Source organism: Phodopus roborovskii, unplaced genomic scaffold (genome assembly GCF_943737965.1).
Source record: "Phodopus roborovskii unplaced genomic scaffold, PHOROB, whole genome shotgun sequence".
Taxonomy (NCBI): Eukaryota; Metazoa; Chordata; class Mammalia; order Rodentia; family Cricetidae; genus Phodopus; species Phodopus roborovskii.
In genome coordinates, this window is record NW_026126558.1 from 23,364,429 (window position 1) to 23,389,407 (window position 24,979).

General features: G+C 38.8%; 1 protein-coding gene across 1 annotated transcript in view; it reads right to left on the minus strand.

The window, feature by feature from the left end:
• The window catches only part of Lrrc36 (leucine rich repeat containing 36), a 57,809-nt gene that overhangs the window by 11,192 nt on the left and 21,638 nt on the right, over positions 1 to 24,979 (minus strand). The window contains exons 5-9 of the mRNA XM_051201533.1: positions 23,459 to 23,547; positions 10,055 to 10,182; positions 7,781 to 7,829; positions 4,091 to 4,537; positions 513 to 799 (exon numbers count right to left, since the gene is read on the minus strand). Of these exons, the coding sequence (XP_051057490.1) occupies positions 513 to 799; positions 4,091 to 4,537; positions 7,781 to 7,829; positions 10,055 to 10,182; positions 23,459 to 23,547 (1,000 nt within the window). The remainder of the gene's footprint in view (positions 1 to 512; positions 800 to 4,090; positions 4,538 to 7,780; positions 7,830 to 10,054; positions 10,183 to 23,458; positions 23,548 to 24,979) is intronic.

The window sequence follows — 24,979 nt, forward strand, 5'->3', positions numbered from 1 at the left end:
GAGTTTCTGTACAGAAAAGCAAAATAATGATTTTAGCTGGGTGTTGGTGATGTATATATATCTTTAATCCCAACACTAAGGAGGCAGAGGCAGGCAGATTTCTGGATTCAAGGTCAGTTTGTTCTATAAGGTGAGTTCCAGATGAGCCAGGGCTACATAATAGTGAGACCCTGTCTAAGAAAGAAAAAAATACCTTATAAAAACTATTTCAAGCAAGTTAGTTACTTGTGGTAACATCTCTACTCTGTCCAGTTAGCAAGCTCTTGCAGGACATTAATTATTAAAGTGTTTTCCTCCCATGTATCATGTTTATGCTCTCAAAGTAAATCAGAAAAAATAGAAAGGTAGGATAACTTTCCCTAAGGGCAAAAGAATCACAGGCTATAGTTTGGTCATATTGGCCACAGGTCTTTAAAAATCCCCTAAAACTTCTAGCAAAATTGGTGGAACCACCCGAAACATTCTGTTCTTGAGCCTTAGCGTTTCTTGTACACACACAAACAAGTCAATACTTGCGCCTCGCTGCCTGTAGCTTCTTGGAAACCACACTTCAGATTCAGGTTGGCAAGGACATTGTCCTTCCTCTTGAATCCTCCACTTAATGACCGCTTAGTTGGAATCTCTCTGTTTTCTGGAGTCCCAGGAGGCAACAGCAGTGTCCGTAGAGAGTTTCCTAGGGCACGGTTGCTTGGGAAAGAACCAGGTGCTGGTCCAAAATCACTGAGGCTGCTGGGTAACTGTTGCTCTACATTGGTCCGCAGAGCAGGATCACTGTTGAAATGGGTTGTGGCATATAAATCTGTGGAGAAAACAGCCTGGAAAATTAACCTGCCTTTCAGCTCTCTTACACCTCACATCTATTGGTATCTAGGGTTATAATAACTACTCTGTTAACTACACTGTTAACTCCCTTTTTGTCTCCCCTACCTCCCTCAATTCTGATCAAATACCACTGTTTACATGCTCCCAGCCTTTAGCAGAGCAGGGGTTAGAGAACAACTCGAATCTGTCCTGACCTTTCTCACTTTAATCCATGACTAGATTATCGGACCTTTATTACTGCCCAGCTGTCCTTACATATTATGCTAGCCAACTCTTTTTATTTCCCAAGAGAATGATTTCATATCTCTTTTCTTTTCAAACTTTGAATATCATCTCCTCACTCCTTTATCTCATCAAGAAAACAAAATCAAAGAAAAAGTCCATGGCATCTCAGCACTGACTTTTTTTTTTTTTTTTTAATCATTTATCAGCTTTCTGTAACTGCTGGTGCTTCATTTCAGGCCAGCCTTACCTCTGTGGACTTGACAAGGAGCTTTTCCTTGCAGCTCTTGTTTTTCTGATACATCATTAATTACCCCTCTAGTGATGATTTTTATCAGTCTTAGAGGAGGGTTCCATCCCGTCTTCCATTTCTCTGTTCTCTCTTATTGCAAAACTGCTTGAGGGGTTGCATATACTTAATAATCTTGCTTCATTTCCAGGGTGTTTTTTTTTTTTTTTAACTCACCTCAATGGAGCTTTTATTGTAATGTATCCCCTGAAGCTATTCACTAATTCCTTTGTGTTTCCAAATAACTTTGGGCCCCAGCTCCTTCCTTACAGCCTCTAACACAGAACTATTACTTCCTCCTCCCCAACACACTTTCTTCACTAGGACCCAGTGTAATAATCTAGATTTCTCCTTTTCTTTCACTCTTCATGGTGGTTTGTCTTCATCTATTCAACTTTAAATTTTCACAAGACTCAGGATCTGTCCCTTAGATCTCTTTCCTAGCTATGTTTATTCCTTAGATGAAAGTCTCATCCACTTATAGTTTTTTTGTTTGTTTGTTTTGTTTTGTGAGACAGGGCTTATCTGTGGCTTTGGAGCCTGTCCTGGGACTAGCTCTGTAGACCAGGCTGGCCTCGAACTCACAGAGATCCACTTGCCTCTGCCTCCCGAGTGCTGGGTTTAAAGGCATGCGCCACCAACGCCCGACCCACTCACTGTTTTATTGTTGCCTGTCCCCATGTAAGTCTTAAATTTGTATTTCCAACTACATTGTCTCTGGAAATCCACACTATTACGTCAAATTATTAGGATACCATCTCTGGGAAGTTCTAATAGTACTTCAAATTTAAGATATATAAAACCAGACTCAACATTTATCTTTTTTTGTTTTTCCAGACAAGGTTTCTCTGTGTAACAGTCTCAACTATCTGGGAACTCACTTTGTACACCAGGCTGCCTTGAACTCACAGAGATCTGCTTGCATCTGCCTCCCAAGTGCTGGAGTTAAAGGCGGGTGCCACCACCACCCTTCAGACTCAATATTCATCTTAAAACTAATTTCTCCTATTCTTTTTTTTAGCCCAGTAAATAACTCTATTCTCCCAGTAAGCTAGGCCTGAAACCTCAGTCACCAACTCTCTCTCTCCTACACCTTATTCCCAGTCCATCAACAAATCCAAAGGTAATTTTCCTATACTATAGTCAGAGCTGTCATCTCATCACTACTGTTCGCTCTGGTTTGAAGCTACCAACTTTTATCTGGATTTTAACCTCTTCAATGGCTTTTCCTATTCCCATCCTTGCCTCATTTCATTCTCAATGCAGCATCCAGAGTAATTCCTGTTCTGTCTTTCTTTCCTCCCATATCTCTTACTGTGTAGGTACATGTTCATATGTGAACATATATGTGTAGAGGTCAAAGGATGATAATATGTGTTTTCTCAGTGAGATGGGGTTTCTCACTGAAGATAGAGCTCACCAAATTGGCAGGCATAGCTGGCTGGAAAACCTTACAGCTTCTGCTGTCTCTGCCTTTCCAGCACTGGAATTAGAGGTGCACATCACCCCATGCAACTTTTTTTTTTCCTTTTCTTTTTCTTTTCTATACAGGGTTTCTCTGTAGCTTTGAAGCCTGTCCTGGAACTAGCTCTGTAGTCCATGCTGGCCTCGAAATCACAGAGATCCGTCTGCCTCTGCCTCCAGAGTGCTAGGTTTAAAGGCATGCACCACAACGCCTGGCTCCCATGCAGCTTTTTTAACAGAGGATCTAAACTCAGATCCTCATGTTAGTACATCAAGTGCTTTACTAACTTAACCAGCTCCCTAGCCCCACAGAGTGTAAGTCCTTACTATTTCCACTATTTTGAAAGTTCTCCCCCAAGTTATCTATATAGCTTATACTTTCATTCATTCAAATCTCATGTTTATGATGCTTAATCATAGGAGTTTGTCCTGATGATTCAATCTGAAACATCACTTATTACTTTTTATGTACTAATTATTTTCCATCATTGCACTTATAAACTGACATATTTATATGTTAATTTATTATCTATCTTACCTTGTTAGAATAAAAGTAGAGACAAAGGCTAGGTGGTGGTGGCACATACCTTTAAACACAGCACTAGGGAAACAGAGGCAGGTGGATCTCTGTGAGTTTGAGGCCAGTCTGGTCTACAGAATGAGTTCTAGAATAGCCAGGAATGTTACACAGAGAAAATCTATCTCCAAAAAAAAGTAGAGATAAAATTTATGATCAAGTATACATGGAATTTGATTTTGTTCTTACTTTATCCAAAACTAGAATAGCATCTGGCACATGGTAGGTATTCAGTGAGTTTTAATGAATGAATTAATAGCTGAAGACCGGTCTCTATAACTTATCCTGAAACTATCTTCTTCTGAGAGTAAACTTTCCTATTCCCATACTTGCACCGTTCCATTCTCAACTCAGCACCCAGAGTAGTTCTTTTTCTTTTGTCTTCCCCCACCATACATGTGCATGTTCACATGTGATCGTATATGTGTGGAGGCCAGAGGTTGAAGATGGTGAACAGTGAGAACTAGATACAGCTGGGAATAGGTTTGAGATGTCACTTAACCAAAATAACATGTAGCTGTGAGGCTCATATTTCTATATTTTTTTCCTCTAAATTATCCATCATGTTGCACTCATATCCTCCAGATTTCTGGAATTTCCATGAACCACCACTGACACTAATATTCAACTGAAGAAATACAAATTCAATTCACTAAATGACAATTCCAAAATTCATGAGTTTAAAAAAGAATTGCAAACTGAAAGATAGTTATTACCTGAACTAAGCTTCAAAAGCCTTCCTGTGCTGGAGTCAGGATTTGACAGAGAAGTTAGCAAGTCTCCACAGGAATGGGATGAGGTGGCCTTTATATCACTTGAAGGCTTTATGCTAAATTCTCGGTAGTTCTTGATTTTTTGAGGCCTTTTGACAAGACTTCCATGCAGGGAAAGAGTTTGAGAATAATGATTATCATAATAGTCCAGATCAACGTCTGAAGGTAATTGATAGGGAAGGATCTGGTTAGAATCACCCACATCCAGGTGTTTACTCAATGAGACATCATGGATACATGGATACATGTCAGGTTTTGGTATCAAGTCTTTTTCTGGAGAAGAACCTGAAGACTTAGAGTCTAAAAAAGACACTCGGTATCCGTCTCTACTCATCTTCTCTGGAGATCGAACTGTGGACTGATGAGGTGAGTAGTGTCTGTATTCTAATCCTTACCAAAGAAAACAAAACAAAACATGATGAGAATTCATCCTGGCCCAGCTGGGTACAGAGGTTTACTAGGAAAGGGTGTCAGAAAGATGTGGTTTCTAATTCTAATAAATGATAGCAAAATGATGAAAGGGCTTCCACAGAGACAATGGCAACAAGACATGTGGGGCATTTTGTAAACAATAAAGAATCGGTATCATTCTAGAGACAAACTTCATAATAATAGAATAACCTAAGAAAGTCCTTTTGAAATTGTAGTTTCAGAGCTTTCTATGTAGTGTTTTTTTTTTTTTTTTTTTTTGCTTTCTTTTGTCTTTTGCAACAAGGTCTGTCTATGTAGCTCAGACTGGCATGGAATTCATAACCCTCTTGCATCCTCCATCTCCCAAGTGCTGGGATTACAGATATATGCTACCATTCATGGCTTCTAGACAGTAATTTCACATTAAAAAGTTGGTGTAGTACCTCCACATGACAACAATTGTATCTCTATGTATTCAGTTTACAGACAATAGTTGGTCTATGATTATATAGGCTTTTGTCATTTTTGTTTGTTTGTTTTGGTATTTTGAGATAGGGTTTCTCTGTATTGCGTTGGAGCCTGTTCTAGAACTACTCTGTAGAACAGGGTGGTCTCAAAATCGTAGAGATTCACCTGCCTCTGCCTCTGCCTCCTGTGTGCTGTTTTTAAAGGCATGAGCCACAACACCCAGTGACTTTTGTCATTCTTAAACTACACCCAGAGGTTCTAATTCACTCACTGGGAACTGATACATAAGCTAGTTAAATAGCAGGGAATGCAAAATGTATGAAAATCCCTGGCCTAGGTGCTATCCCAATTCTAAAGAACTTTTTTTCAGACAGCTACATTTGTTATTCAATAAGTTTCATAGTTTAGCAAGTAGAACAGTATAGACAAAGGAGCAGGCTCTGAGCTCCTTGGAACTACCTTAAGACTACCTTAAGAATAAAATACATTATTTCTGAATTAGTCACATTAACTCTTCTAACCCTGAAATTCCTAAGGACCCACAGACAAGTGATGCTTTGACCATTGTCAACATTGTAAAGGCCATAGAACAATATCTTTAGTTAGGTAACAAAAATAACTTAGGCATATAGAATTGGTTTTTTAAGTAATGACAAATTAGGTATTTCAGATTATCTTCCTGGGGTGGTATAAATCCAACAAAGAGCTATGAAGATAGTAAGGAATTTCAGGAGGCAAATTAAGAATCAATAAAACAAACAAAAAACACAAGTACCAAACAAACAAAACTTTAAAGGTATATTAGCACAGAAATTCACTTTTACCCAAAGTAATTTTAGGGTGAAAAGAGACAAAAGTATACATTCTGCCCAAGGTGAGAGACATGGCAACTGCATCTCCATAGCTCACACTGTAAGAAGACAATGTGGGCAGGATACAGTGTTAAGGGTAAAACAAGATGGAAATAAGTCATTTCTGATAGACTTGTGCTGGAATGAAAGCACTCCCAGACCAATAGTATTATTCTAAGTACTTGGCTGAAGAAAATGAATATTTGTTCTGGCAAAGACAAGTATATGTAAGACTAACAATTATTTTTTCAAATAATTATTCAAATATAAGAATGAACAAATACCCAAAAATAAACAAACAAAACTAAAGTATTAACATGAATGAAAACTTGTAGAAAAAAAATAGACCTACAAAGATCTCACTATAATATGTACCATATAGCTATAAAGTTCCTATGTTTGTTCTGTTAAAAAATTTAAATAATCCTCCATGTCACTGAGAAAAAAATCATAAACAAGTCTACATTTTTCTTAGAAAAAGTGACCTAGACCAAATCAAACTTATATAACTGAGAAGAAAAGAATGTGGATTAAGAATTCAGCACATAGAGCTGGGTGGTGGTGGCATAAGCCTTTAATCCCAGCACTCAGGAGGCAGAGGCAGGAGGATCTCTCAGAGTTTGAGGCCAGTCTGGTCTACAGAGTGAGTTCCATAGTGAGATCCTGCTTGAAAGTACCCAAATTGGGGGGGGGGGTGGACGACGGACGGACATGGATGACAGACTGAAACCCTCCGATCTACATTTGTCTAATTAAGAGTTCCAGAAGAATTCAAGATAAAGAATAGTGCATACACCATAGTTATATTTTTAGAACTAATGAGCTACAGTTCATGGATTTGAGAAGCATAACACCAAACAGGGCAAATAACAATAAATAAGGACATCACAATAAAACTGCATAAAACCAGATAATTAAGCCAGGCAGTAGTGGCACATGCCTTTAATTCCAGCACTGGTGAGGTAGAGGCAGGTGAATCTCTGTGAGTTCGAGGCCAGCCTGGGCTACAAAGCTACACAAAGAAACCCTGTGTTGAAAGAACAAAAACAAAAAAACAAAGCAAAATCCCAAAGACAATTAGGAAGTCTTAGAAAACAGCCACAGGGAAGAAAAAGTAACAGATCCCCAGCTACAAGAAATGATACAGTAAAATAACTGCAGTCTTCTGAAAGAAGCATCTGCCAAGTTAGAACCTTACACTGGTCAAAAATAATGGTATTCAACAAACAAACAAAACAGAGAGTTCATCACCAATAGGCCCACATTGAGGTTGTATTATGGGCTGGAGGGAATGATCTCCCAAGGGATAGTAGGCCTGAGCTAAAGAAAGAAATGAAAACAAAGATAAATTGAAATGAAAATTGTATAAAAAATATCTTGTGGGGTTTAAAATGTACAAATAATAAAAATCCATAGGAACTCAGGGTGGATCATTTGATCAGCATTCATGAAGTCTTAGGTTCAATTTATGAGAGCAGAAAGTTCTTTAGGAATAGTATCTTTTCAGGGTTAGGAGCTAAAAGAATAAAGGTCCTTTAAGGTCTTTAAATTACCTAAGAGAAAACTTGAAAGAAAAAAAATTAAGATATTGACAATTTTTAAATTGTGTAATTCAAAACATTGCCTTTTGGGGAATAATATTAAAAATACTCAAATGGTAGAACTTAAAAATATGGGAGAGAGAGAGAGAGAAAGAGAGGAAGGGAGGGAGGGAGAGAGGAAGAGAGAGAGAAGGAGAGAGAGAGAGGGGAAACATTTACTCTTGGAGCATAAAAGCCTCATGTCAGTAAGCTCCAGTCCCTGGGAAAACAGGTTAACCAGATATACAGAGCTGCAGCATCAGCATCTCAAAAATCTCATTTCATCCAGATTCTTCTAAATACCCAGTGAGCAAAATATTTACCATCTTCCTTGTGGGTATCACTTGTCTCCCTTCTTGTTGCTTCCTGTATCTAAAAAAAAAAAAAAAAAAGTGAAAATATTTAGGAAGAGCATTTGTGAATGTTCAGAAATGAACTCATTGGCCTGGGGGTTGCTACTTCCCTGTTACCAAGGTCTCTCATCCCTACAGGGAGGGAACTAGACCTTCCAGCAGGGGCCCAAGGTTGAGCCCATTTTAAAACAGTTACAACACAAGGAGGTTCCAGAGTTGCAATAGAGAAAGAGACTCCTTGAAAAAGCTATCCTTAGAAGGAGAAAGACACACCAAACACTGAACTACTGTATTTTGTCTGCACACAAATTAGATAAGGCTCCTTTTTCTTTTCTGTGAGGGGTTGAGGGAGTGGGGGTGCATATTTAAGCTAGTGATCAGGGGCTGATGTCTTCCTCTTACTCTGTACCTTAGTGTTTGAGTCTGGGCTTCTCATTAAACTTGAGCTCATCTATTTGATTAGTCTGGCTGGCCAGTGAGATTCTGGGATCCACCTGCCCATCTTGTCCCACCAGCACTGGGGTTCCAAACACAACTTTTACATGAGGATCCAAATCCAGGTCCTCATGCTTATATAGCAAACACTACCCACTGAAGTGGTCATCTCCCCAGCCCAAATCATTTTTTTTTCAATTTTATCTTTTCTATTTAAAGAGCTATTTATTATTGTTGTTGTTGTTATCGTTATTGTTAATTTGTGTGTGTGTGTGTGTGTGTGTGTGTGTGTGTGTGTGTGTGTGTGTGTTTCAAGACAGGGTTTCTCTGTGTAGCCTTGCCTGTCCTGAAATTCACTCTGTAGATCAGGCTGGCCTTGAACTCACAGAGTTCCACCTGCCTCTGTCTCCCCAGTACTGGGACTAAAGGTGAGCTCCACCACTGCCCAGATTAAAGGACTTTTCTATTTATTTTATTTTCTAATAAAGCTGAGTACCAGCTACAGGAACTAACAAGAACTTTTATTTGTTTTACTTTTCCTCCGGAGACAGGGTCTTGCTGTATAGCCCTGGTTGGCCTGGAGCTGCCCATATAATCAGGATATCCTCACACTTGCTACAATCCTGCTTCTGCCTCCTAAGTGTGGAATCACAGGTGTGTGGAATTTTAAGAAAGTGTAAATTAATCTGAGGTATACCTAGGCAAGAACTGAAGCAAAAAGAAAGCCACCTAACGTGTATTAAAAATACCTTAAAATGTTCATTGTCTTGGCTAGAGATATAACTCAGTGGCCCAGTGCTAGCCTAGCATTCCCAAGGCCTTGGGTTCTATTCCAGCACACACAGGTACCTACAAACACAATTTAGGCATCTAGAAAAGAATTTGCACTTCTTTATGATAAACATAAGGATTATAGTGAGTTATTATAGTATCCAGTTTTCTCAACCTCTCTTTCCTCGTTTTAGGAATTCTAGAGTGTTTTTTTTTTTTTTTTTTTTTTTTTTTTTTTTATCTGAGAAGTGTTATTTAATCGTAAATTGGAGTAGACAATGTCTGGTTTTTTTTTTTTAATTAATAGCAAGATTTAAAAAAAAAAAAAGGTAACAGAGATAGTTTCCTAGCACCCAAGTGGGATCTCCAAAAACAAAGAAACAAATGCTAACCTCTACTTAAAATTAGAAGGCTTTATCTCTCTCTCTCCCTCTCTTTCTCTCTCCCTCTCTCTCTCTCACACACACACACACTGAAAAATCCTCACTGCCTCTTCACTTCTCCATTAATTCTCCCTCTGGTTGTTTTCTACAGTTCTGTTGATTGCAAGACTATCAAGGAAAACAAAAATGGAGAAGCTGTCAGTTCTGATTGAGGTCATATTAGCTCACACACGATAACTTTAATAAAATGGTTACTTGACTTCTACTATCATTTTTTCTCTGAAAACTTATTTTTAATTGTTTCTAAATTTTGTATATCTCTAATTTGTCATTGCCTGTCTCTCCTGTGTCACATCACATTTCTCCTTCTGTCTGATACACTGAAGAGGCAGCTTTTGAGAAAGCCACCTTGATACGTAAGACTCTAATTAAAAGGTAGAGGAAGAAAATGTGAGAGGTCAGAGGACAAGACATGGAGGCATTTGGTAAAGAAAAGAAACTTTGTAACCATCTCTGAACTGTTAATAGATGCATTGCTGTTTGAGGACCAACACCTAGCATATACTGTACTCAGGGTGCTATAAAAATAAACACATCACTACATTATATTAATCATTGATTAATTAATAGAGCAGCAGGAGAGTGAAAATATTACCTGTGTCCCCAGTGGAAAAACATCTAATTTCTGAGCTGTTTTGCCATTGCTCTGGGATGCAGAAGTACTGGTTAGCGAATCCTTTATTTCCCGGTTGGGAAAGGGAATAAAAAGTCCTTTGTTTGAGTCTATATTAAAAGCAAAGGAACACAATGAAGTTCTGGCAGATTTCAAAGGTAGCATGTCTTGTGGAAAGATACTGGAGGGGAAGTCACAAGATTGGGTGTTAATTTATAGCATCACTACCTAGAAACCATGTGAACTTGGGCAAATTGCTTCAGTTCCATGAATTCTCTCACTTTGTTAGTTCATCAGTGATAATGAAACTTATACTACCTGTTTTTCAGCATTGCAAGGAGGCAAAAACAAGATCATTGACATGAAATGATCTCATAAATTTTGAAGTGCTCTATAGACATTTGGAAGGCAAACAGTATTTTGCACACTTCCCATATGAGTAAATAATGCCATTTGACATTAATTCAGCAATCTTCTTCCACAGCGGATGTTGAGAATAGACTCTTAGCTCTAATCTGCACACTGCACTAATTCATCATTGCAAGCCTGGATCTTTCTGTCTTGATTTTCTCATTTGTAAGAAGAGAATATCTAATCAGAATCTGCTTCATAAAGAATACTAAATTCTCAGGTGTCCCGGTATTTCTTACAAATACAGAAATACCTTTAAAAGTGAAAAAAAGAAAGAAAACAAAAATTCTAATGGTAGGGCCTCTGGAAGTTCCAATTTGAACTAGGTGGCACACAACTGTATGCTCATCCCAGGACAGGAAAGGTTAAAGCAAGAGGGTCCCAAGCATGGTCTTTACAAGTTTTAGGCCAGTGTCCATCTTCTGGAGGAACTTCTGAAAATAAGTATATTTTTGCATTCTTTTTAACAGGATTGTGAAAGAATCAACATAGTTTCAAAATCTTGGGCCGTCTTCAAGTAATGTGTTCTTCTGCAAGTTTTCTGGCAGCAGAAAACTAGCAAGAGGCAGTGCAAATGAAAACACAGAATGGCAAAGACAGCCTCCTGAGCAACAGCTCCAAGTTCATTTGGGGCTCTGAGATGCAACCTATTTCTGAGTTGGTTGCTGAGTTTGAAATGTTGCCTGTAAAAACATGATAACTCTCCTATTTCTGAATTTGGTAAAACTACCTTTCTGAAAATAACACGAAATTTTCAAGCTTTATGTTCTTTGGTAGCTTTCACTGTGGCTCGATGGACAAAACAAGGAGAAGCAGACTGGTGGTTGCAATCTGATTACCGAAGTAAACTGATTGGGTTCAGGCTCCTCTCATCCTCACGCTGCAGAAGACAACTTTTTCTGTACAGCACTTAACATTGATTGCCAGACTCACAGGTTCTTTTTCTTTCCTTCAATCTAATTTTTGGTTTAAGCAAATCCTGCAATGTCTGAGCTCTTTGCCAAGTTCTAGCATACTCCTGGGCTTTGGTGATAACTGAAGTCTAAATGATCCAAAATCAAAATATCTCAACTCTAGTCTCTGTTATTCTCAACTAGTTTCTCTCTCTTTAAAGATAGTATACGGTGTAGCCCAGGTTGATCTCCAACTCAGCTCCAATGTAGCTAAGGATGACTTTGAACTTCTGACCCTCATCTTTTCACTTCTGAGGTTTTTGGATTGCAGGTGTGGACTATGATACCTGGTTTAATCTTTCTTGGGGGTGAGAGTTTTATTTTAATTGAGATGTAATTATTGTATCATTGCTTTCATCCTTTTATAGAATACTACGCAGTGATTTTTAGTATATTCACAAAGTTGAGCAACTATCATGATTTAATTTCAGAACATTTCATTACCCTACAAATAAATCCTATAGTTGGCCAATTCTCCCTTTCCTGTTATCCCCTCAAAACTATCAATTCTCTTTCAGTCTGCATAAGCTTACCTGTTCTAGGTATTTCAAATAAATGGAATCATACAAATATGGCCTGCATGTGGCCTTCATTTAGTGTGATGGTTTCAAGATGCAGTCTGTCGCAGGTCTCAACAATTCATTCCTCCCATGACTGAATACTATTCCTTATATGGATATACCATAGTTTGCTTCATCATTCATCAATCAATAGACTTTTGGCCATTGTGGATAATACTGCTTATTTTTAAAAACTGTACAAATGTCTGCATAGACACATGTTTTTATTTTTCTCAGAAAATGGAAGTAGAATGGAGTTTCTGGTAACTCTATGTTTAACTTCTTGAGGAATTAATTGCTAAACTATTCCCAAATATGTTGTACAATTTCATTCTATTTTAGCAATGTATGAAGGGTCAAATTTTTTTCACATCCTTGCTTTCACTTACTGTCCTTTTGAGTGTTGTAATCCTTATGTGTATAAAATGGTTACGATTTGCACTTCCCTGATGGTTAGTGGTGTAGAATATTTCATGTGCTTGTTGATCAATTGCATATTTTTCTTGAGAAGCATCTATTTAAATCCTTTGCCCACATTTTAGTTAGGTTGCTCATCTTTTAAGAAATATTGTATTGATTGTGTGGTACAAAGAAGAGCATGTGGTGGTCAATGGGTGCTGATGCCCATAAAGATGGCTCCACTCCATCTTGGCACAAGGACAGAGTTCAAAACTGTCCTCAGCAAGCCATAAGACCTAAAGGTCAAAGGTGTGGCTACAGTAGGGTTTTTGGCTGTCTTGTTCTAAATAACAACAGACCTGAATTTGAGATGTGGCAAATCCTGATCCTCAAGGCTAGGGAACAAGAAGTTGAAGCTAAGGTGTTGTTACTGAACCCTTAGAATAAGTGAGGAAGAAAAGTTGTTTGTTCCATATACATGATACTGTGTTCCCCTTTTTGGATAAGGTATGTAAGAGTGGTGAAAAATAAACTCGTGGCATTTCAGTATTGACTGATCTGCCCTCCTGTCTATTCTGTCTCTCTGTCTTTTCTTTATCGTCTATAGCTAGCCTTTCCTTCATCCACACAGCCCCACTCAGGTACAAACTTGGGGCCACTTGGCTAGTTCCGATTGCAGCTCCACAAAGACAGCTTCTGACAAATGGGCAGTTTTTAGTACTTGCTTCTCACTTTATCTTTTTGAGAGGTAGGATCTCTCATTTATGCTGTATACACAACTCTCATACTTCTGGGTTATCATCCTGTCTTCACCTCTCACTTTGTCATAGGAACACTGAAATTATGGATGTATGCCTCCTCATCTAGTTTTTTTCCATGGGCTCTGGGGACTGAACTCAGGTCACCAAGCTTGTGTAGCTAGTGACTATACCCACTGGGCCAATTCGCCAGTGCAAAGTCACTCATCTTTTTGTTATTGAATTGTAAGAGTTCTTTGTATAAAACAGATCATAGATCCTTGTCAGATACATGATTCTTAAACTCCCCCCCCCACATTTTATGGATTCTCTCTCTACTTTCTAGATAGGGGTTCTCTTTGTAGTTCAGGCTAGCCTTTACCTAATGATCTTGCCTTAGCCTCTAAAGTACTAGAATTACAAGTGCATGTTATTATGACCAGCTGCTGTACTACTTTTAAAATTTTTTGCTATATTTTACTTATTTATTATGTTTCTGGATGCATGCATACCATAGAATACTTGTGAAGGTAAAGGACAATTTAGGGAAATGGCTCTTTTTCCACAAAGTGGGTCTCAGGGATGAAACTTGGGTTATCATGTGTCTTCTTTATCTGCTGAGCCACTTTACCTTGAACAAAAAACTTTGATAATTTGTTCTGACACAATTATGGCTAAATTTTACACATGCCACATCAGGGAAAATTAGGAAAAGATAACATAATAATTTGCATTCTTAGATAATTTTTATCTTCTACTTTATTTTTCTTCATATTGAAAACATGTTGAGTACTTAATACCCAAAACAAGTACAGTTGAGACATTATTATCCACTATTACACCCCCATACCAAGGTAACAGGACCACAGTGACTTTATAATGTAGGGACAAAGAACTAATAGTTGACTACTTCAGCTGCTAGCAGTCACAGCTGAGGAGGGATATTCTACTCCATATGTTTGGTCAAAGACTTTACATGGGAGGACGAAATAAAAATGTATTGCCTAAATCCTCAACAGGGAAGGGCTTGCTGCCCAGCTGTGGAAAGGCACTTCAAGTTTGCTCTTCAAGGTCTGTATCTGATATAGAGGACCACTCACCTACTGATGTCACACCATTCTTAAGACAATCCCCTTCCAGTGACCCAGCTAGGCAAGGGAGAGATATTCTTACCTGCACTGTTTCCGATTTTGGCTAGTTCACCCCTCCTTATGCAACCTGGTAGTCCCTGCCCACCAAGAAGGTCATAATATTGAATTTAGTGCATATACCTGATTGGCATAGCACATTACAGTTCAGAATTCCTAGACTCAAGCAATTGGTAGAGACATTTTGAAGAGCAAGTGTCTCCTTCGACTTCTTTTGACCCTATCTTCTCATTGAGAAACTGTCATAAACATCTTATCCAATTTCAAATGAAAAAATTAAAAGCAGAAATAACTGGAGGGGGGCAGGAGAGATGGTTCACAGATTAATAGTACTGTAGGGAACCTGGGTTCTATTTCTAGCACCTAATGAAGGTGCATAACCATCTGTGACTACAGTTTCAGGGGACCTGATAACATCTTTTGACCTGTGTGGATACTGCACATATGGTACACATGCATGCAGACTAAACAATCAAACACACAAAATTAAAATAAGTAGCTGGGCTGCAGTGGTGCACTCCTTTAATCCCAACACAAAGGCAGGCGGATCTCTGTAAGTTTGAGGCCAGCATTGTCTATAGAGAGAGTTCCAGGATGGTCAAGGCTACACAGAGAAACTCTGTCGTGAAAAAACAATAAATAAATCTTTTAAAAGAGAAATTACTTGTGTGCCATTAGTCCCTAAAATAAATGAAACTGAGCCATTTTATTTGACTCACTAATCCTTAATAAAAATTTAATATCCAACTTAAAAAGTATGCAATCACATTAAATGACAATTATTAAAGAAAATTAGCATTTTTCCACCATAATAGACTGTCATGAATTGTAGCTTCAGTATCCTTGTACTTTTATCTCTTTAACATTTCTTGAATGTTCTTTTCATAAACTCAATTCTTTTTTAATTTAATTTCTGTAACAAACATCACAGGCAATAAAACCTCAGTATTTGCCTCCAGGTTTTCTTTTCATCTGAGGAGTTACTCGGGATGTACTTCCTCATCTGTGGCCCCATTATTATGGCTCTATCCAGATGGGTCCTCATTTGACTGAATCTAGCTTGAGTTATCTCACTCATCTACTCATGCTTCTTCTTTAAAACAAATTGCTACCCATTTTTACACGAGTATAAAAATGAGCACAGTTATTAGTAAAGAGGCTCTTAGCAATTTGGTCTTTGTGCCAGTCACAAGTTGAGTCAATGTCCTAATCTGTCATACCTGTTTGCTGATCTGTCATACTTGGATTTGCTGCTGACACATTTCCTCGTTTCTCTAACAGCTTTTCTCTCTACTTTGACAACATTTTCTTCTCAACTATGCCACTGAATGCCCCACTCAGGCATCTCCCATCTAGAAACCATTTCTCAGTATTTGAGAGTTAGTGCTTCCTTCCCACTTCTCCGTCACGGTGGCATTCCTGTCTTAGCCTGACTTATGACCTGATTAGCTGTGATAAATAGCTCAGGACTGGAAGTACATGAAAATTTGACACTCCTGTGTCATTTACTTGCTAGCCTAACACAAGTTCTGCCCAGTAAACACACAGAGCTAAATTGTTCTCCTTTGAACTGTAGCAGAGATTACTAGTTACCCCTGCATTTATTATTCCACTTTCTTTTCTTTTCTTTTTTTTTTTTTTTTTGAGACAGGGTTTCTTTGTGTAGTCTTGGCTCTCTTGGAACTTTTGCTCCGTAGACCAAGCTGGCCTTGAACTCACAAAGATCCACTTGCCTCTGCCTCCCAAGTTCTGGAATCAAAGGCATGCCCCCCATGCCTGGTTATTTCTTAAAATTCCCTGACCTCACAACAGCCTCAAAAAGTTTCTTTCTATATGAAAGAGAAATGAACTTTTATCTGTGTAAGCCAGTATTTTGGAAAGTCTCTGCTATCCCTGATAACTCTTATCCAGCTAAAACACCATCAGGGCTAAATTGAGATGATAAGAATCAACAATTGAAATGGGATAGCTTTTCATGAGTTATAAAGAAGATCTTGGAGCTGATGAGATGGCTGAGGGTAAAGGCACTTGCTATCAAGCTTGACCACTTGAGTTAGTTCCTGGAATCCACATGCTTGCAGAACAGAGACAACACCTGCAAGTTGTCATCTGACCCCCAACACTCACATTGTAGCATGTGCCCAGAGAGAGAGAGAAAGAGAGGGAGAGGGAGAACAAACAAATATGTAATAACAAAGAAGACCTGATGTGCCTGTTAAGTATAGGGATGAACCACTGAGGTGAATTTCTTAAAAATTGCTCCTTACCGTGTGTGTGTGTGTGTGTGTGTGTGTGTGTGTGTGTGTGTGTGTGTGTGTGTAGGCCAGTGCCACTACACTTGGATTTTTATGTGAGTTAGAGATCCTAACTGGGCCCATGTGCCTGACTAGCAAGTACTTTATTTATTTACTGAGCCATCTCTCCTGCAATGAGGTGAATTCCTGTGACCAATTTTTCTTTGTTCTTTTAAAACAAGATATATTCTTTAAATCAGCATATTTTAAGTGTGGTTTTATTTAAAGGCAAAAAAAGTTGGCTAAAAAAATGACAAGAGTCCCTTTCAAATCCAAATCCATGTTTTCTATATAGATATACCCACAGGAAAAATATTCTGTCTTTTTAAGACAGGGTCTCATTATGTAGCTTTGGCTGGTCTAGAAATCATTATGTAGAACAGGTTGGCCTCAAACTTACACAGAGCCTCCATTTCTGCTTTCTGAGTACTGGGATTTATGACATGTGCCACCCACCTGGGATAAATTCTCCTTAATAAGGGATTTATTGTTCTCTATAATCTGATCTGATTTTACCCAATCACATTTTCATGACAGTCGGACTGTGCTGCTTCTCCTTCTTTCAGGCCATTCCAGGATTCCAAACACTTTGACTGTTGTCTATACAAATCTTGTAGTATAACCCAATGGTTTATTTGGTAATTTCTGAAGCAACTGAAGACATGTTTATATAAAAATCTGTACGAGGAGGGCTGGGCATGTTTGCACACACCTTTAACTTCAGCACTTTGGAGGCAGAGGCAGGTTAGAGGCAAGGGACAGCCTGGTCTACACAAGGAGTTCTAGGACAGCCAGGGGCACATAGACCTGTGTCAAGCTGGATGTGAAGGCACATGCCTTTAATCCCAGTACTATGGAGGTAGAGGCAGATGGATTTCTGAGTTCAAGCCAATCTGGTCTACAGAGTGAGTTTCAGGACAATAAAGAAACCCTTCTCCAAAAAAAAAAAACAACAAAAAGATCCCGTCTTAAAACAAAACAAATCAAAATCTGTACAAGAATATTTATAGTATCCTTTTTCATTATAATTCAAATTTTAGAAGCAATAAAGATGTCCTTCAGAAGTTGAGTTTACAAAGTAAATTATAGGACAATAGACTACTTATTGGTATTAGGAAGAAATGAGCTAACAACCCACAAAATGTCACAGTAGAACTAGGCATGTGGTACCCCTTCCCCCCCCCACCAAACAGGGTCTCACTATGTCCACTATGGCTGGACTAGGCTGGCCTGGAACTCACAAAGATTCTCCTGCCTCTGCTGCCCAAGTACTGGGATTAAAGGCGTGCACCTCTACACATTGCTTGTGGCACACACTTTTAATTCCAGTACTCAAGATGCTGAGGCAGGTAGATCTCTATGAATTCAAGGCTTACCTGTTCTACACAGACAGTTTCAGTACAGCCAGGAATATGTAGTGAGACCAGCCAGTTTAGCTGAAGTGATGAGCTCCAGAGTCAGCAAAGCACCTTGACTACACACACATAAAGATAAAGATAAAGGGAGGTTCAGTTATTAAAGCACTTGTCATGTAAGCATAAGGAGCAGAGTTTGGATCCTTAGCTCCTACATAAGTATTGGATGGGCACAGCAGCCTGCATGTGATCCTAATGGACAAGTTGGGCACCAGAATTGGCAAGTTATGGGTTCAAGTGAGAGACCCTATTTAATTGGTATACAAAATGGAAAGTGATCAAAGAAGACACCTAACTTCAGCCTCTGGCCTCTATACATATGTATGCATATGCTCCTGCCCAAATATGTGCACAAACATATTTAGAAACACACATGCACCATTCACACATGCCTAAAGAAAATAAAAAAATAGGTGAATTAGAAAATGGTTGAGAAAGACTCATTAACCTCTGGTCTCCACACACATGTGTATATGCACTCATTACATGCACACACACATATATTAAATAGGCATTTGATTTTAAAAATAAAAAAATCTTTTTGCTGAGTAATTTTAAAGGTTTTCTAAAGCCTTTGAGCTGGGTCATAAAGAAAACATAGTATTTGACAAAGGCTTTTCAGAGGAATGGCACTTCATTTGCAGAGGAGAGACAGACGAATGACTGAATTGGGAAGGAGGAGATGATCTGGTTTCCTTGAAGCATTGTACTCTGTAGAGAAGAAGTAGGAGATAAGGCTTCCAGGTAGGCTAAAGAAATAAGCTGAGGCCCAAGTTTGGGGGAACTTTACATACCAGGTTAAGGTACTCAAAATTAATGTAATAGTTGGGTGGGAACCATCAAATCTTTAGGCAGGAGTTTAATAATCTCAGCTGTGTTTTTGCTTGTTTGTTTTGGTTTTTCGAGATAGGGTTTCTCTCTCCTGGAACTGGCTTGGTAAACCAGGCTGGCCTTGAACTCACTGAGATTTGATGGGAGATATCATTCTGTAAATATGTTTCTTGTACTGGTTAATGAATAAAGCACTGTTGGCCAATAGGAAAGCAAGATAGGTGGGACTAGGAGACTAGATGGAGAGAGGAAGAAGTAGGGAGGAGTTTCAAGATGTAGGACTAACAGGGTAGAATTCTGGGCCTCTCTCCGGTAAGATAAGACCATGTGGAAATACTTAGATTAATAGAAACGGGTTAATATTTAAGACAGAGCTAGCCAATAAGAAATGCTTGTAACAGGCTAACAGTGTCTCTGTATGTTATTTGGGGCTTGCGAGGCTCTGGGACCAGACCGGTGGGAAAAACATGCTGGTAACAAAAGAGATTCACCTGCCTCTGCCTCCCAAGTGTTGTAATTAAAGGTGTGCACCACCACTGCCTGCTTCTCTCAGCTGTGTGTGTGTGTTTCCCCACTTCTGCTTGTTTTATTATTTCAATCACCTGCATTAAAAATGTTAGTAATAACTGGGTGTTGGTGTCACACGCCTTTAGTCCCAGCACTTGGGAGGCAGAGGCAGGCAGATCTCTGTGAGTTTGAGGCCAGCCTGGTCTACTGAGCTAGTTCCAGGACAAACTCCAAAGCCACAGTGAAACCCTGTCTCAAAAAAAAAAAAAAAAAAAAAAAAAAAAAAAAAGTCAGTCCCATTCCCATATACCTGTACTTGCTATACATTCTCATTGGAAAATATCACTTTTCTTCTTCTTCTTTTTAATTTTTTCCCTTAGTTTATATATTGATCCTAGTTCCCTCTCTCTCCTATCCTCCCATGCTCCCCACAGATCTCCCCATCCCATCCCTCATCCACTCCCCAAGGAGGGTGAGGCCTTCCAAGTGGGATCATCAAAGTCTGTCAAGTCATTTGTGGTAGGGCCTAGGCCCTCCCCTGTGTTTCTAAGCTAAGGAAATATCCCTCCATAGGGAATGGGCTCCTGAAAGAGAATTAATCTGGCATCAAATATAAAATGAATGGGGGAAAAGCCATAGGAAGAACTTCAATGATATACAGACCACACTTGGAATTCAAATTCTGACACTTATTGTATAAGTAGGGCAGGTTATTTCATCAGTCTGGGTTTCAGTTTCTTCATCTGTCAAACCAACTTCAAGGTTGTGAGGATTAGATAAGATCAAAGACAGTATCTGGACCAGAGCTTTTACTCAGTATTAGCAGACTCATTAACCAGAGACTATTAAGAAATGGAAAGACTGGGTGGTACGCGCTTTTAATCCCAGCACTCAAGGCAGAGGCATGCAAATCTCTGAATTTGAGGCTAGCATGGGCTACAAAGTTCCAGGACAGCCAGGGCTACATAGTGAGACCATCTTAAGAAAAGAAAGAGGTCGGGCGTTGGTGGCACACACCTTTAGTCCCAGCATTAGGGAGGCAGAGGCAGGTGGATCTCTGTGAGTTGGAGGTCAGCCTGGTCTACAGAACTAGTTCCAGAAGGACAGGCTCCAAAGCTGAGGTTTGAGGTTTTGAGACAAACCCTGTCTCAAAAAAACAAGAGAGAGAGAGAGAGAGAGAGAGAGAGAGAGAGAGAGAGAGAGAGAGGGTGAGAGAGAGAGAGAGAGAAGGTTGGGGGGAGGAAGGGAGGAAGAAAGAAAAAGAAAGGGAGAAAGAAAAAAGGAAAGAAAGAAAAAAGAGAAAGAAGGGCTCAGAATCATACTGAAGGATATGAACTTGGAAGAGCAGCAACCCTGGTGCTGGTTAATTTTTTGTCAACCTGACATAAGCTAGAGTCATCTGGGAAGAGGCAACCTCAACCATTAGATTGGTCTGTCAGCCAGTCTATGGGACATTGTCTTGACTAATTGATGTGGGAGGGCCCAGCCATTGTGGCATTGCTACCTCTGGGCACCATAAAAACAAACAAACAAACAAAAAAAAAACAAGCTGAGCAAACCATAGGAAGCATATCAGTAAGCAGTGTTCCTCCAAGGTCTCTGCTTCAGTACCTGCCTCCAGGTGTTTGTCCTGCTTGACTGACTGAGTTCCTGCCTTAGCTTCTTTCAATGATGCTGTGATTGGGAACTTTAAGGCAACAAATCCTTTTCTCTCCAAGCTGCTTTTGGTAATGATATTTATCATAGCAATAGAAAGAAAACTAAGACAATACCTATGTGATTCTGATCCAGGAATAATAGCAGAGTTGGGATGATTCCCATGAAACACAAGGATCTCTTTAGGCTTTGTCTGTTTTCGTGGGGGGGGGGAACACTTAGCTTGAGAAGCTGGAACATTAGACTGAGATGATTCTAGTTAGTCAACAGAAATGAGGGGCTGGTGAAGCCCTGGTACAACAGTCAAGCTACACTAATATTTTTAATAAACGAGAACGGAGAAAACAAATAATAAATATATTTACTTTATAAATTAAATGTGGCAGGGATGGTGGTGGGGGTACACACCTTTACTCCCATCACTTTGGAGGCAGAGGCAGGCATCTCTGAGTTCTAGGGCAGCCTGATCTACAGAGTAAGTTCTAGGACAGCCAAGGCTATAGAGAAACCCTGTCTTGAAAAACAAACAAAAAGTGAAAAGTGTCCTTATATCAATAGTGACAAAGGGAAGAGAAGAACAGGGAGGGTAAAGATATAGCCTAAGTATGCTTATTTTGAGGGTACAAAAAGGGTGTCAAGAATCCAAGACAGTGTATGTTCCCTGCCTATTCAAAAGCACTGTTTTGAACAACTGAGCAGGTGGAGGCTGCTTTGTAGGAAAGTCTGAGGCATGGCCATTAATATGGCATAACCACATTAGTCATATTGCATTACCAACAGAGCTTACTGGCCATCCTCCCCAGGGATCTAGCACAAACACAATTTGCAGTGGGAAACAAAGCTCTTTAATGTCTCAAAGCAGCAAAATAAATTTTACATTAAAAAATTAGGCAGCAGATGGTGGCTCAAAGAACCTTTGGAAACCAGTTGTCTAGTGCAGCAGTTTATTCTCAGTAAAGAGTGTAAACTTTAAGACATTTTAACTCTTGGAGTGAATTCTTACACACACTGATATATTACACTGAAGAAGTCTAATTCTAATTCAGCTCATATAAGGGGGCAGTCAGATTTTGTTTCAAAGTACTTTTCTCATCTAAATATGGATACACAAATGTGAGTACCTAGAAGAAAAACCTAGCCAAAGTAGTAATCATGAGTCTCTTTTGTAGTAAGATTCTGAGTAAGCAGAATGTTGTTCTTCATACATTTCAGCATTTGCCAAAATTATTTAAAAATTGCATCTATCTGAAATATAAAAGACACTTTTTAATGCAAAACAAAACCCATAATCCTATCATTTATATGCACTGAGCTATCAAGGCAAAAAAGAAAAACAGAAAAAGGAAAATTTACTTTATTATGATTTATCATGAAAATTCTGAGAAAATGACACAATAAATGTTCACATGGATAGATTAAAAAGTCTATGAAGTAATATATGTTAGCAACTGAAAACCTTTAATATCTGAACCACACAGCCACTCTCCTGTTACTAGAGTTCTTTTCTGGAAAGTGATGATCATCTGATGTAGATGGCATGGGAATGGTAGGCTAATGCACAGGAGTGCATCAGATACAATTTCTCCAATGCAAAGTTTTCTCCAGACTGAGGCATGGCATTGACATGGAATAAGCACTTTAACTGTACTGAGAACACCAATAATGGTGCTTCCAAAACCCTTTGAAAATGGGCTATCTACTAAGACTGTTCTCAGTAGAGATTGTATACTTTAACTCATTGTATATTTCAAATCATGGAATGGATCCTTGTCTATGCTAGTGAAATATGATATTAATGGAGTCTAATTCAGCTCATGCAAGAAGAGGCAGTCAAATTATATATTGCAAACACAAGAGACTCTGCAACTGGGCAGGTGCTTGGTTGGGAACCCCAGGAGGCTCAGCATGTTAGCAGCAGTGGATACAGGTGAGTCACAAATCTCTAAATAAGGAAATAAGTCATCTTAACAATCAATGCTCAGCCGGACGTTGGTGGTGCACATGCCTTTAATTCCAGTACTCGGGAGGCAGAGGCAGCCGGATCTCTCTGAGTTCAAGGCCAGTCTGGTCTACAAGAGCTAGTTCAAGACAGCCTTCAAAGCCACAGAGAAACCCTGTCTTGAAGAACCTCCCCCCAAAACCCCCCAAAAAACACAAAACAAACCCAAAAAACCACCACCAACAACAAAACAATCAATGCCCAGGAGCCTGTGGGGATGGGTAATGTAATTTTAGGATGCACAAATGATATAAGTTGGTGTAAATGAAACTGTATACAGCTTGTGTTTTTAAAGATGCTGGGTTACACCTATGTAACACAGGGTCCTTATGGCAGTGGAAAAGAGAAAAAAACAGCCAGTAAATACTGGACTTATGTTTTCACAATTACTTTCTCTTCATTCTACTGCAGATTGGCTATGAAAGCAAAGACATCTGATGTTTTGGTTATTTTATGGCCACAGAAACAATGCTGACCTGTTTCAGTCCTGGTGTCAGCCTCAGGATTGACTTTTGATGCAGAGCCCCCATCTGTCACACAGTTTTTCATTGTCTTCTCCCTAGAGCTGTCACAGAGAAGGATTTATTTAAAACTCAAAAGAAAGCTTCTGAAATCACCAGCCTATGCTGCTAGAAAGCATCAGTTCTTGATTTTCCTCTAAATACTCTAGGATGTATTAATATAACATGCTTTACAGATACCTCATTAGAGGCCATGATTTTTAAAAGTCAGAATATTTATACTGAATATTATGATAAAAAAAAGAACATCAACCTTTAAGTAGGGAAGCCAGAAACTTCGGCATTTTCTGTTTTTCTTTTTTAGCTGAAACTTAAGTCTGAAGAATTGAGAGACTATGATTTTTAAAATTAAAATAAGCATAGTTAGGTCACAGAAAGAATGGTTCTGCCAGCATGAATTATAGTAAGGTTACTCTAGCTGTTAGGTAGAAAAACAGGTAAAAGAGGAAAATGTTTGTACTTGAGGTACAGGAAATGTAGCCTGAGTGCGGGCGCTTGATACTCATTATCTTATTTAATCATAAAAGCCCCTCTACAAGGTTGGAGAGATGGCTCCTTGGCAGTTAAGAGCACTGGCTGCTCTTCCAGAGGACCCAGATTCAATTCCCAGCATCCACATGGCAGCTCACAAATGTTTTTAACTCCAGTTCCTGGGAATCTAGGACCCTCACACAGATATACATACAGGCAAAACACCAATGCACACAAACTAAAAATAAACAATTAAAATAATTTTTAAAAAGCCCCTCTACTAACTATTATCCCCTTTTATAGATAGGTAAACTGGGACTCGGAGAGCATCTAAGAACTACCTAATACTGGGGCCCTTATAAGACATTGTAATGCTGGATATAGAAAAACATTTTAACCGCTGGTTTAGCAGTCATTTAAAGGTAACTTCAATAGATTAAAGATGGCATTCTTTACCTAAATAGAATTTTCACTCAGTATATATTGACTTATATCTATTTTATTATGGCAGGTAAGAATTCTACCACTGAACCACCAATGCCAGATGCTAACTTGTTATGGTAAACAGTAAATTACAATATATTTAAAATAGAATTTGGTTTACTTTACATATGTGTTTTATATATATAATTTTTTTAAAAGAAAGATTCCATTTATGTCTAGAGTAAGGTAAATTTTATTCTATGTAAATTAACCTCAATAAACATTACATTTAAACAGAAGCAAATAAGGGAAAAATAGAAAATTAAGGATCCATTCTGAAGGTTATACCATGAAACAAAGATCAGAACAAAGACAGCTAAAAATTACTGGGCAGTGGTGGCGCACACCTTTAGTCCCAGCACTTGGGAAGCAGAGGCAGGTGGATCTCAGTGAGTTAGAAGCCAGCCTGGTCTATGAAGTAAGTTCCAGGACAACAGCCAGTATTGTTACACAGAGAAACCCTGTCTCAAAAAAAAAAAGAAAGAAAGAGAGCTAAAAATCAATTGGAAAAGATGATGTTAG